Below are 12386 nucleotides of genomic sequence, written 5' to 3' on the forward strand. Positions count from 1 at the left end.
GCATTCCTTTGCTAAAATGTCTATCTATCAGTTGTTTCATTTGTCCCTCATCTGCCATGACCAGGACCTCAAAGGCAATGAGAAATACAATATATATGAACAACTCAGTGCAGACACTCATCCAGCATGTTTTTGGGAAGCAAAACAGGCTAGACTGCTCAACCACTCAACGAGCCTGAAGAGCAATACCTGTCAGTTTGGTACAGAAGAAATCCCTCTGAACCGAAAGGTGCCCTCTTAGAGGTAATTTACAATTGCTATAAATCACGATGCCTATCTGTGTAGGCTAGCCAAAAATTCTCCATCCTTCATCTGGACCTCTGATGTAAATAGTGCTCACAGTTGTGCTATAATTCAGAAGGACCAAATGACCAGACAAAAGCAACATGGAACAATAAAATCCAGAGAGGCAGTGAAGGCCATATTTTAAGCATATACGAGCTCATCTGGATCATCCATACTGATCTCCACAAAAGAGTAACGGAACAAAGGACAAAGAACCTCAGGGGTGGCATGGTTTTAATTCTTGCAGTAAACCAAATCAGTCTGAAAACTGTTCCACTTCTAATGGTTCTTTCTTCTTATATGGAGGAATCTAGCAAAGTGGGAAATAAATAAATGAAGTCAGCCATACAATATGATCAACAGAATTAAACAAGGAAGTATGTCTCACATCATATATTTGTTCTAGTACTCTATGCACAGATTTTCTTTACTTGATGGCTGTTGTGATTGTGTATCTGAATTTAGCTCCTTAAGTGATTTCCATTCAGTTAAAACACTCAACTGCAACTATTAATTTAACAGTCATGTGCATGAATTTAAGTTAGCAGAGTAACTTCTAAAACCAAAATATATTTATTGTCGGGGTGAGAGCTATTGAATATGCTGTATCACTAACAGTAATATTTTTGTGTTTCAGCTGGGGAGAAACTTGGGGCGATAATGGCTATTTCCATATTAAACGAGGTGTCGACATGTGCGACATTGAGAAAAGTGTCTACAGCCCTTACTTGCAGTAAATTCAGAAATACACTGAATGTATGGTGAAATGCGGGCAAGAAATCTAACATGCTTTGCAAAGTGCCTACTATGCTATCTCCAAGAGATCGAAGGCCATTTTGACTGCAGTTGGCTTCAATGATTGTAAAGTATCCTTAAAGACCAGATAATCTCAAGATTAAAAATATCAATCAAGTCACCTTCCAGATCATGAACTATATGATTAATCGTATTTCCACAGCAATTGTTTTAAGATGTAACTTCGGAAATATAAGCATTGACAATCTTTTTGCATCTTTATAATCATAATGTTTGAGTCATTTGAAGAAGTCATTTGCATATTTGTGTTTGGATATAGAATTTTACTTTAAGTGCAGTGAGCTGTAGTGTGAACAGTGCTAGGCGTTATATATGCAAACTTTCACAAAGAAACCTTGTGCAAGCAAATATCACAAAAAGTCTTGTAACCAGAGCAGAGCAGGAATGCCAGAATGGAAAGTTCAGTCGTAGCTTATAAGGAATAATCCAATGTTTATTGACCTCAGACTCCTCTAACAGTTAAAGAGTACTACACATACCTCTCACTTTCTTGGTGCAAGAAATCTGGGCAAAGCCTAAAATAATAGTGGTACAAGGGCCCAAAAATAGGGACATATTTTAAATATTGATTTTGTAAATTTAGAAAGTTGATAGAATAACAGGATTTGTGTTATCATGCATTTTCTGAAGGATTTGAAGTCTGAAAACAAATGCATGTCATTATTAAGTGACTTCAATCCTCAGGAATTTGCAAGAAAACCAAAAATTATAAAAAGAACAGACCAAAAAATTGATACAAAAATCCTGGACATTCTGCTAAAATCTGGAATGTTGAGAGGTATGGTACTACAAAATCAAGGTCAGCTGTTTGTAATTCTGTTGAACTGTAAAGATTATCACACCAGAAATTGAAAACAATATATATCATTGCCAGTAATTAGATTTTTACTGCTGCAGTTCTCTCACAATATTGGCTGCACACTGTTGTACAATTCTGGTCAGCAGGAACTCTTTCCTGTCTAAATAAAAGACTGGATTTGTATAGTCATGTATACCAACTGCTTTAGGAAATTAGAGCAGTACTACTGCAAACAGCCTTCAAAATGCTGTAGTATTCAGGATGAAGAGTGCTGACATGCTTGGTCAGGCTACCTTCCCTAGGCTTGCTTACACACTTGTCTTTTTAACATGAATTGTATGTTGCATTAATTCATTTTTCATTATATGGGTGCCCAGATGCAAACACATGAGTTAACAGTGTATATTGTACTTGCCGATGAATGAATAATGCTGATGTATTTTACTGCAGACTAATAAAGAAGTTATATAAGTGGCACATTTCCTCTGGACTGTTTTGTTCATGCTCTGGATTATTAGGCTACTTGATGAGTGATTGATGGGCATTTGGTCAACTGTTTTCCCTGTTTCCAGTTCCCAGGTTTTCTTTTTGTAAATCATATTTCCTATGGTTAATACTGTGAATGTTAATCACATTTCATGCAGCTACAGTGTTTATCACTGAAGGCTGTTTCCCTTTATCTCTAATTGTACAATTATACAGTTAGTATATTTAAGTGATGGGGTGTGGGGGAACAGCTCCCCACATGCACGGTGTAGGAGGACATGCCTCTCCCCACAAAAACTCTCCCTGGGATTTATTGTCATCCCATACACATTGAGCTGGAGCTAACACAACTGGCCAGATGTGAGCGGCAATCAGCATTGATGCTCAAATATGCAGGACTCCAAGCTACTATTAACATCGAGCAGCCTCAGCTCTTGCCCATGATACAAACTCATGACCACATTGAGTTAAGGTGGGGCTTGTATACAAAATGTAAACAAAAGAGTGTAAATAAACTTAAGATCCGTAAGTGAGTACACACACATGGCACAACAACAGATAGATGTCCTTCTATTCTCATGTAGCAGTATTCATTACAGTAGGGAGGTTGCTGCTTGCAGCGCCACCATCTGGCCAGTATACCAAAGTCTTTGCTCTTGGATGGTAGGTGTGACGTCCCTTGTCAGGGCCATAAACTGATGTAGGGTATAAAAGTGACGTCTGTACGTATCCTGTTCAGAATGTTTCTGCCACAGGGAATGTCAGACTCCTGTTTGTCAGTTCTGAAAGCAGATCGCATTTTTCAGACGACTGGTTACAGTTTCCGTTCCAGACCACACGACTGCTCTACTGATACAGATTTGAGCCCTGTTGCATTTTTTTCTTTACTTTTGATTACTGTTGAGACATACATGTCAATTAGAAAGGGGAATTATGCTTGTGGGGGACAAATTCCTCACAAGGACATGCATGAGAAATGCGTATTTTGCTTAGGTGAGGCCCAGGACCATATATCCTGCCCCATTTGCAAATCTTTCATCCCCAAGACTCTTTGCCGCCGCCTGTCCACATTAAAATTGTATTTAGAAAATCAGAAATCATGACGTCTTGCACTTGGGATGGAAGGGGGAGTAGGCCCATCCATCAAGCTGCCAAGGAAGAAGGCCAAGAAAATTTGGCTGGAATACCATGCTGCACCTCAGGCATCTGAGCAGATTCTTGAGGCTGATGAAAGTCCGGGATCTTCTCCGACCTCCATTTCCAAACCAGGCCCAGGAAGCTTAATGGAAGCTGGGATGGTAGAAATTTCAGGTACATCCCTAGAGGCAAATCAGCCATCAGACCCTGATGGTGGAGGGGAACCATGACTCACTCAGCCGGAGGGCCCTGCTCCTTCACTTCTATCGAAACAGACGTTAGCTCCGATTCTTTCTCTACCAGCTACCCCTTTGAAAAGAAAACAAAAGGTTAAACATCCTGAACCTCAACCGGTTCCTGGCTGGGAAGTATTTTCACAACGCCTCTTTAAGGCATCTCAGGCTTTGCAGACACAACAATTACCTCCTGTCCCCTCTCCTTGACCACCCTTAGAGGTATCAGAGGAAGATTTCTCCTCTTCAGATGAATCTGTTAATTATGAATCTCAAATAGATTCTGCCAAGGACTTCATTACCCCAGAGGAGGAGGACCCCATTAATCTTGAGTCACCAAGGGAAGAATTCACCTTTGAAAACACAGTCTCCCTCATGAGGGAGCACTTTAAGTGGCAGCCATCAGAAGTATATGACACCAAGAAAAGGTACTTTGACCTTTTACTAATGGAGTAACCTTCTCCTTCTACAGTTCCCCCATTAGTGCCCACTTTCCTGGATGCATTCCTGGCTGCCTCTCCATCCCCAGACTCACAGCGTCCAGCCTCAAACTGCCCTGACCGCTTCTATAACGTCTCCCAGGAAACCCAGTTCATCTTTAAACATCCTCCAGCAGACCCAGCAGTTATTGCAGTCTCTGCTGACAAAACTTCAAGACAATTACCTTCTGCTGCTCTATACCCCAAGGATAAAGACAGAAAATTCATGGACAGATTAGGGAAGAAGATGTATACCTCCTCTACTTTGGCTATAAGGGCTCTCAACTATCAAACACATATGGCTAAATATGTCCTGGATACCATAAACAAAGGCAATACCCTCCTCTATGGGGCGTCTGACTCCCCCATTAAAGCACAAATCAACACCTTGCTTTCCACAGCATCTCAAGTGACTAGGCACTCCATTAAGTGCAGTTGTGATGCTGTGGAAGCCTCATCTAAATCTGCTGCATCAGGATCAGTTCTGAGGCAATATTCCTGGATGAGGCTGCAACCTCTCCCTATGGATGTTCAAACAAAATTGCTTGATGCACCCATGGACAATAAGGCTCTGTTTGGCCAAGCTTTGGCAAAGCTTCTAAAATTCCTTCAAGAAAAGGGAAAAGAACAACAAAACCTTAAGCATTTACTGATATCCTCTATACCCAGATACCACAGGAACTACCCACAAAAGCCTTCTTTTGTGAGAAGACAGTCCTCACACACAGCTCCTCAGTCTAAGAGACGTAGACAACTAAGGAAAAACTCTGCCTCCAAGTTTCCCATCAACTCTTCCACCACCCGCTTTTGGAGTCAGTCTGAGCAATCCAGAGCACCTCCACTGTGACTTACCACCTCTAGACCCACACACCAACTATCCCTTCACCTCACCCTCTCCCTACCATCCTGGTGGATAATCACATCAGAACAATGGGTCCTCTCCATCATTCAGATGGGATATTTCATGACTTGGTAGATGTTACCACCCTTCCAGGGTATTCACCAACCACCAAAAAACCAAACCCACCTTTTCCCACCCATCATTCAACAAGTCCTAGCTCAGGGTACAATAGAATAGGTACCCTGCCCGCAAAGAAACACAGGCTTCTACTCCAGAATGTTTCTGGTATCAAGGAAAGATGGCCCATGGAGGCCAATCTTAGACATCTTTCCTAAACCTCTTCCTTAAGCTACCCAGCTTAAAAATGATTATCCTAAGCTTGTCTTACCACTCATCCCAACACAGGTTTTCATGGTAGCCCTGGATTTGAAGGATGCCTACCTGCACATTCCTATACATCCAGCTTACAGGAAATTCCTCCTCTTTGCAAAGGTTCTTACCATTTTCAATTCTCTGCCTTGCCCTTTGGACTCTCCACTGCTCCTCAAGTGTTCACAAACTGTCTAGCCCCTTTCATTGCTCACTGCAGGACTCAGGGTATACAGATATACCCATATCTAGACGACCTGCTAATCCTTCACCAAGACCATCAAGTTCTTCTACTCCATCTACAACAGGTAACATCCACCCTAACTCAATTAAGGTTTACTATAAATCATGAAATGTCTCAACTGAACCCCTCTCAAGACTTGGTTTTCTTGGAAAATAGGATCAGAACAGACAGAATGAAAGCCTTCATCCCAGACCAAAGAATCCTAGACCTTTGTCTATACTTTAAAAAACTCCTTACCCACTCCTCCTTGATAGCTCAGGAATTCTGATAATGTTAGGCCACATGGCATCCCTTAAACCCATGTTACCTCTGGCAAGACTCCACATACGAAAAATCCAGTGGATCTTAAAAAACTTATGGAACCAACACTCCTAGTCCCTGGACTCACCCCTTCTTCTACTTCTCTGTCGATAGAGGGAACTCCAATGGTGGGTTTTAGTATTTCACCTCAACAAAGGAACCCCTTACAGGTTCCAGCCCCCCTACAACAGGTCTCCTCAGACGCATCAGACTTGGGGTGGGGTGCGGTGCTTCTAATAAACCAGAATTAATTCTCTGTGCAAGGTGTATGGTCCAGTCTAAGACAAAAGGACCATATCAACATCAAGGAAATGAGGGCATTACTGTTAGCCCTTCTAACATTCAGATCAGCTCTTCAGCCAGGAACCCTAAAAGTAATCACAGGCAATATGACTGTCCTGTGGCATATCAACAAGCAAGGTGGAACAAAGTCCTATCCCCTCTGCAGCCTGGCCATCCAGATACGGAACCGAGCATCATCACTCCAGATCCACTTGCTGGCAGCTTATATTCCCTCAACAAAGAATGTCATGGCAGACAAACTCGGCAGAACTTCAGCTCCCTCTCATGAAGGGTTGCTTCAGAGAGAGGTTTCCTGTATCTTAATCACAGATGGGGTATTCCATAAGCAGATCTCTTTGCCTCCCCCCAGAACAGACAGATGTCCAACTTCTGCAAAAGGGACCCACATCCACAAGCTTGGAAAGTGGACACATTCTCCTTCTCTTGGGAGGGAATGTACCTTTACTCCTTCCCTCCCTTTACTCTGATTCAGAAAGTCCTTCTGAAAATCCAGAGACAAACCCAATATCCTATTGCTGACCCTGTTTTGGCCAAGACAGCATTGGTTTCCCATCCTCTACTTACCAGCCTAGGGCAATTATCACAGGTTACGCCACTGAAAAGACCTGCTCACACAGGACAGGGTATCCTACTGGATCCCCAGGTGAACAATCTGAAATGGACCTTATGGGCGATAGGGTTCTAATCCCCTACAGACACCTATACTCAGAGGATGTACTCAATGTTCTGCAGGAGGCCAGAAAACCTAGTACAAGGAGAAATTATGTATCTAAATGGGACAGATTCTCCAGGTGGTGTCAACGGAAACATCAGGAACTTTTGAATACTTCTATACCCATGGTCATTTCCTATTTGTGTGAGCTACTTCACTCAGGACTAACTTATTCCTCAAAGTCCACTTGTCTGCCATCTCTGCTTGTCTGTCATAATCACCTCCTCTGGCTTCCCAGTTAGAAGTCAAGCTTTTTCTAAAAGGGGTACTTCATATTAGACCTCCAAGAAAACCTATATCCCCTCCTTGGGACCTGAATTTTGTACTAGAAAACCTTACATTGCCACCGTTTGAACCAACTCATTCAGTATCCCTGAAACTTTGCACTCTGAAAATAGTTCTATTGGGGGCCCTCACCTCCACTAGGAGGGTATCAGAGATACAAGCCCTTATGGCTACCTCTCCTTATCTGATTTTCCACAAGGACAGAGTTGCTCTCAGGGCCAACCGCTCTTTCATGCCCAAGGTGGTTAGTGAACTCTCATTAAACCAGTTCATTAACCTACTGGTTTTCTACCCTCATCCACAAAATTCCTCAGAGAGAACTCTCCATTCCTTGGATGTCCACAGGCAACTGAAGTGCTACTTAGACAAAACCAAACCTTCTAGAAAGTCTGACCAATTACTCATCTCCTTCCATCCGAGAGCTCTATGAAAGGCAGTCTCCAAACAGACCATTTCTTCTTGGATTTCAAAATCCATTACCATGTGCTATTCCTATCATGAAAATCCTTGCATGGTCATGTCAAGCCTCACTTTACCAGGGCAGCTGCTCCTCAGCTGCCTTTTTCAAAGGGATTGACTATGCTTCCATTTACAGACAGCCACCTGGACCTCTATTCACACTTTCACCAGGCATTACAAACTGGACCTAGCCTCAAGAGCTAGAGCAGGGTTTGCTAGGTCAATTCTCCAAGGCCTCATTGACCATAAAACCCAATCCTCCACCCAAGCTCATAAAGCTCATACCTAAAGCTTTGGTACTCTCCCTACTGTAATGAATACTGCAACATGAGAATAGAAGGATATAGAATAGTTGTTTAAGAACTTACCATAACCTTAGATGTCCTTCTCTTCCATGTTGCAGTATTCAGTCCCTCCCACATGCCCCCTCTACCTTACCTAGCTAACATAGCAGGGGCTACCTGTGGGGACATAGTCATTCTCTTCCCTAGTCTTAATACAGCCTTCCTACTACCCTAGGTCTAGTCTACATGTAAGTCTAAGGGTCTCCTGACTAGTACCCTCTCTTAACCCACATGAGTACTACCGTATGCGGCAGTTCATTCTGAAGAGAGTATGTGCAGACATCACTTTTATACCCTATGTCATGTTGGTTTATGGCCCTGACAAGGGACATGACATGTACCCTCCAGGAGCAAAGACTTTGGTGTACTGAGTGGATGGAGACACTGCAGGCAGCGACCTCCCCACTGTAATGAATACTACAACATGGAAGAGAAGGACATCTAAGGTTAAGGTAAGTTCTTACACAACTATTCTGTCAATTCAGAATACAAAAAAGCAAGGGGAAGCATAACAAAACAAGTGAACAGGGAAGGTTGATACATTTGTACATTGCACTGAGTGCAGTAATGAACATGTGGGAACTTCACTGACATTGACATGTACAGTAAGAAAGAAGTACAGGTAATAAATATTTAGAAGAAAAAAAAGGTGTTTGAAAAGATATGCAAGCAACACATGGTTGATATGTATCATAGCACCAATGAGGAATTTATTTTTTTTGTCTTTTCAGCTTTTTCCAGTTAGGGATCGCCATAGCTAATGATTGGCAGTCGATTTTTATGGTGCCAAGTTGCCAGCCCGATGCCCAACCTTCAGCAAAGGCACACCCATTCACGCATGTCTTTCGGAGGCTACTCAACCGTGGGGAGGGCATGCAGACTCCACACAGAAGGCACTCTAGCCGAGAATTGAACAGGAGAACCTCTTGCTGTGAGGTAACAATGCTACCACTGTACCACTGCGGCTTCAATCATAGTACCAATGAGGAATAATGGGGGAAAAATATATATATATATATATATATATATATATATATATATATATATATATATATATATATATATATATATATATATATAAATACATGCACATGGACAAAGTTGGAAAAATAAGGAACACCTGGACATACTGCCCACAGATGTATTGCCAGTGGATAGCTGTTGTGATGGTAACATGCATGGTTGTGAAGGGTAGGAAATCTGACAGAGATCACATCCTCAAAGCATTAAGTCGTACAGTCCACATGGCTCTGTCACAGAAACAGAACTGTCATGCTGAATGGAAAGTAAATAGAAAATTATGCTGCAATAAATATTGTTACAGATTTTTAAAATATAACAGATGAGATGTGAGATGTGGGACATGTCAGGAAAGCAGTACTAAGATGGAAATCTTGACAGACACAAGTCATGAGGAGGCAGTCCATAACAGCTGTTTTGTGTATATGTGTGTGTGTGTCAGTATATGCCTACAGACATGATTAAGTGTGAAAGGAAGACTATTCATGTTAGTTACCTCCTAAGAGATGTAATCACAATGTAAGTGTGCCTGATGTTATTATTGTTTACAGGCAACTGCTTCATGTACTGTTTCAGTTTATTTTAAGAAATTTGAGTGAAAAGCATTTGTACCTATATAATCATCATATTGCATGTACATTACTTGCTGCTCTCAAACATACGCAGTTAATACACTGTGAAAAATGAACACTTCTAAAGGATTTTTACTATCATGTTGGAAATAAAAATGTGTACTGAATTGCACATTCTGCAACACATTGTAATGCCTGTATTACAACATGTAATGTGCTTCACAGACAGACGTGACATTACCATCAGGTATTTAAGTGAACTGTGGAAACTGCAAGACTTTATATTCAACAGGTGTAGACTGGTCTATAACAATGTCGGTATCCTCTGCACATTGGCCACTCCCTCCATTCCACAGCAGTCAGCAGATCCAAGCTGTCAGAAGCAAATTCTCAGCATTTTTACCACAATATAAAAAATGGCAATAAGTAATCCCCACTGCTGATGAGTTATGGTTCTGTGTAATAATCATTGTGCAGCGGAAAAGGCAATACATGCATGCATACATCATTATACTGTACATGTTGATAAGGAAGTACAGTAATCAGGATGAAGATCACCCGCCTATACATAAAGAGTAACAGATATCATAACAGAGGTCCTATTATACTTGGTGACCACTATGCAGCATGTAACAGATATCACAACAGAGGTCCTATGATACTTGGTGATTGCTTGCAGCATGTAACAGATATCATAACGGAGGTCCTATGATACTTGGTGACCGCTATGCAGCATGTAACAGATATCATAACAGAGGTCCTATGATACTTGGTGACCACTATGCAGCATGTTGCACATCAAGATCAGTTGAATATTCTTTGAATAAGTCATTCTTACTTGTTACCACTAATTGTGAGCAAATTATAAAAGGCACACAACACGGGATACAAACCATATGCAATGCTTGTCAAGATCTTCTTGACCTTCGCACTAACTGATGAAGCTGCACAAAAATGCATCTCACTTCTCAAAATGGATAACTTGAGCATTGTGACAGAATGCATTTAGCCTCCATAAAAGGCAGTACTTTTCTCCAAGTGTTTCTATTAAGTAAATTCACAAACATCACTTCTCTTGGAGAAACCAAGCTTGTATGCTAGCATTCTGTTACACACTCATTACTTACACCTTTCCAGATTTGAACATCAATAAGTCAGCACTAAAAATTAAAAGCACTACACCCTCACTCCCCACTGGCCCTTGTTTTCAATTATTAAGGAATTCCCAATATTATTCTAGCATGTCCAAAGGTCAGTTGTCAATCTCATCTCCGTTCCAGCTGGTGAATCTGGGAATCTTGAGGCAATGTTACAACTGCCTCATGTACACAGACAACCCTCTCCTCCTCCCAACAAATTCCAATACATGTGAGAGATGCAACCATATAGCCAAACTGGAGGCTAAGCTCTCTCAACTCAGTACTGGCATAACCAGTCAGGAGGAGAAGGAAACCACATTCACTACAATTCCAGTCTCACATAGACCTACCACGACAGCAAACCAAACACATAATCACACAAAAACATACTCGGAGGCTCTAAATAAATATCTGCCTAAGCAGAAGAGACCTCCAAAGCAGACACCCAAGCAACCGCTACACCAAAACAAAACACGTGCAACACATATCTCACAAAGCCAGTGTGCCGAACAGTCACAGCCCTTAAGACTAAACAACACACCTGATAATACACTTGTAATAGGTGACTCTATAGTCAGGCACACTGACGTCCCGCTCACCAGGCTGAACAAGGAGAGGGTCACGGTGAGCAGCCTGTCGGGTGCTAGGATCCGCCACATGACACAAGCACTCAGGTCACTCCAAGGCAAGTACAAATATGACTCAGTCATTGTCCATGCTGGTGTGAATGACCTGAGACGTACCTCCCCGGACTACATGAAAAGAGACATAAAGGAGCTCTCTGAGCATGTAGCCCAGGCCGGTATGACCCTGACCTTGAGTAGCATCTTACCCTCACCAAGAATGATGCCACAATATGAAGACAAGATGATCAATTTCAACAATTGGCTTAAGTACTGGTGTCATTCAAAGGGGATCCAATGCCTGTCAGCTTGGGATGATATGCTCGACAAGCCACAATGCTTCGCTAGGGACGGCTTGCACCTGTCACCCCTGGGCTTTCGGATATTGGCAAAGGCTCTTGCTACCCCCATAGTGCCTTTTTAGGCAAGGCTCAAAAGACAAACCCACCTCCATAGGTATCACAAGGGATAAGAAACTAAGAGTAATGCTACTCAACGCCAGAAGTCTAAACCTCAAGATGCACGCACTCGAAACTCTCCTTAGCATGGAGAACATCGATATCTGTGCAGTAACAGAAACCTGGTTCAGGGCTCCCGAGAGCACCCCAGCACTACCAGGTTATACCTCATACCATGCTTTTCGGCCCCAAAACTTGGACCAAACCACAAAAGGAGGGGGAGTATCGATATTCATCAAAGATACCCTCACCTCCAGGTTGGTGGCAAAGCACGAAGCATCAGAGACTATCCATGTGCAACTAACAGTGGGTAAAACTGCCTTCCAGTTTATAGCCTGCTACAGACCACCCTTCCAAACCCACGAACCCCACTCGGCCTTTCTGAGAACACTGGAAAATATGAAGGTCTCTCCAAACACCATTATATTGGGCGACTTCAACTACCCAAACATAGACTGGGAGCATTACTCTAGCTCCAACAC

At 42.2% G+C, this 12386-nt stretch overlaps 1 protein-coding gene across 2 annotated transcripts in view; it reads left to right on the forward strand.

The window, feature by feature from the left end:
- Window positions 1–1706, forward strand: part of LOC122810777 (ervatamin-C-like) — a 404836-nt gene extending 403130 nt beyond the window's left edge. For both annotated transcript variants that reach the window (XM_044082340.1, XM_044082347.1), the window contains exon 8: window positions 923–1706. In XM_044082340.1, coding sequence (XP_043938275.1) covers window positions 923–1022 — 100 coding nt within the window. In that variant the 3' untranslated portion in view covers window positions 1023–1706. The remainder of the gene's footprint in view (window positions 1–922) is intronic.
- The last annotated feature ends 10680 nt before the right edge of the window (window positions 1707–12386 follow it).

This window comes from Protopterus annectens, chromosome 1.part1 (genome assembly GCF_019279795.1).
Source record: "Protopterus annectens isolate FY-2018-M chromosome 1.part1, PAN1.0, whole genome shotgun sequence".
NCBI lineage: Eukaryota > Metazoa > Chordata > Ceratodontiformes > Protopteridae > Protopterus > Protopterus annectens.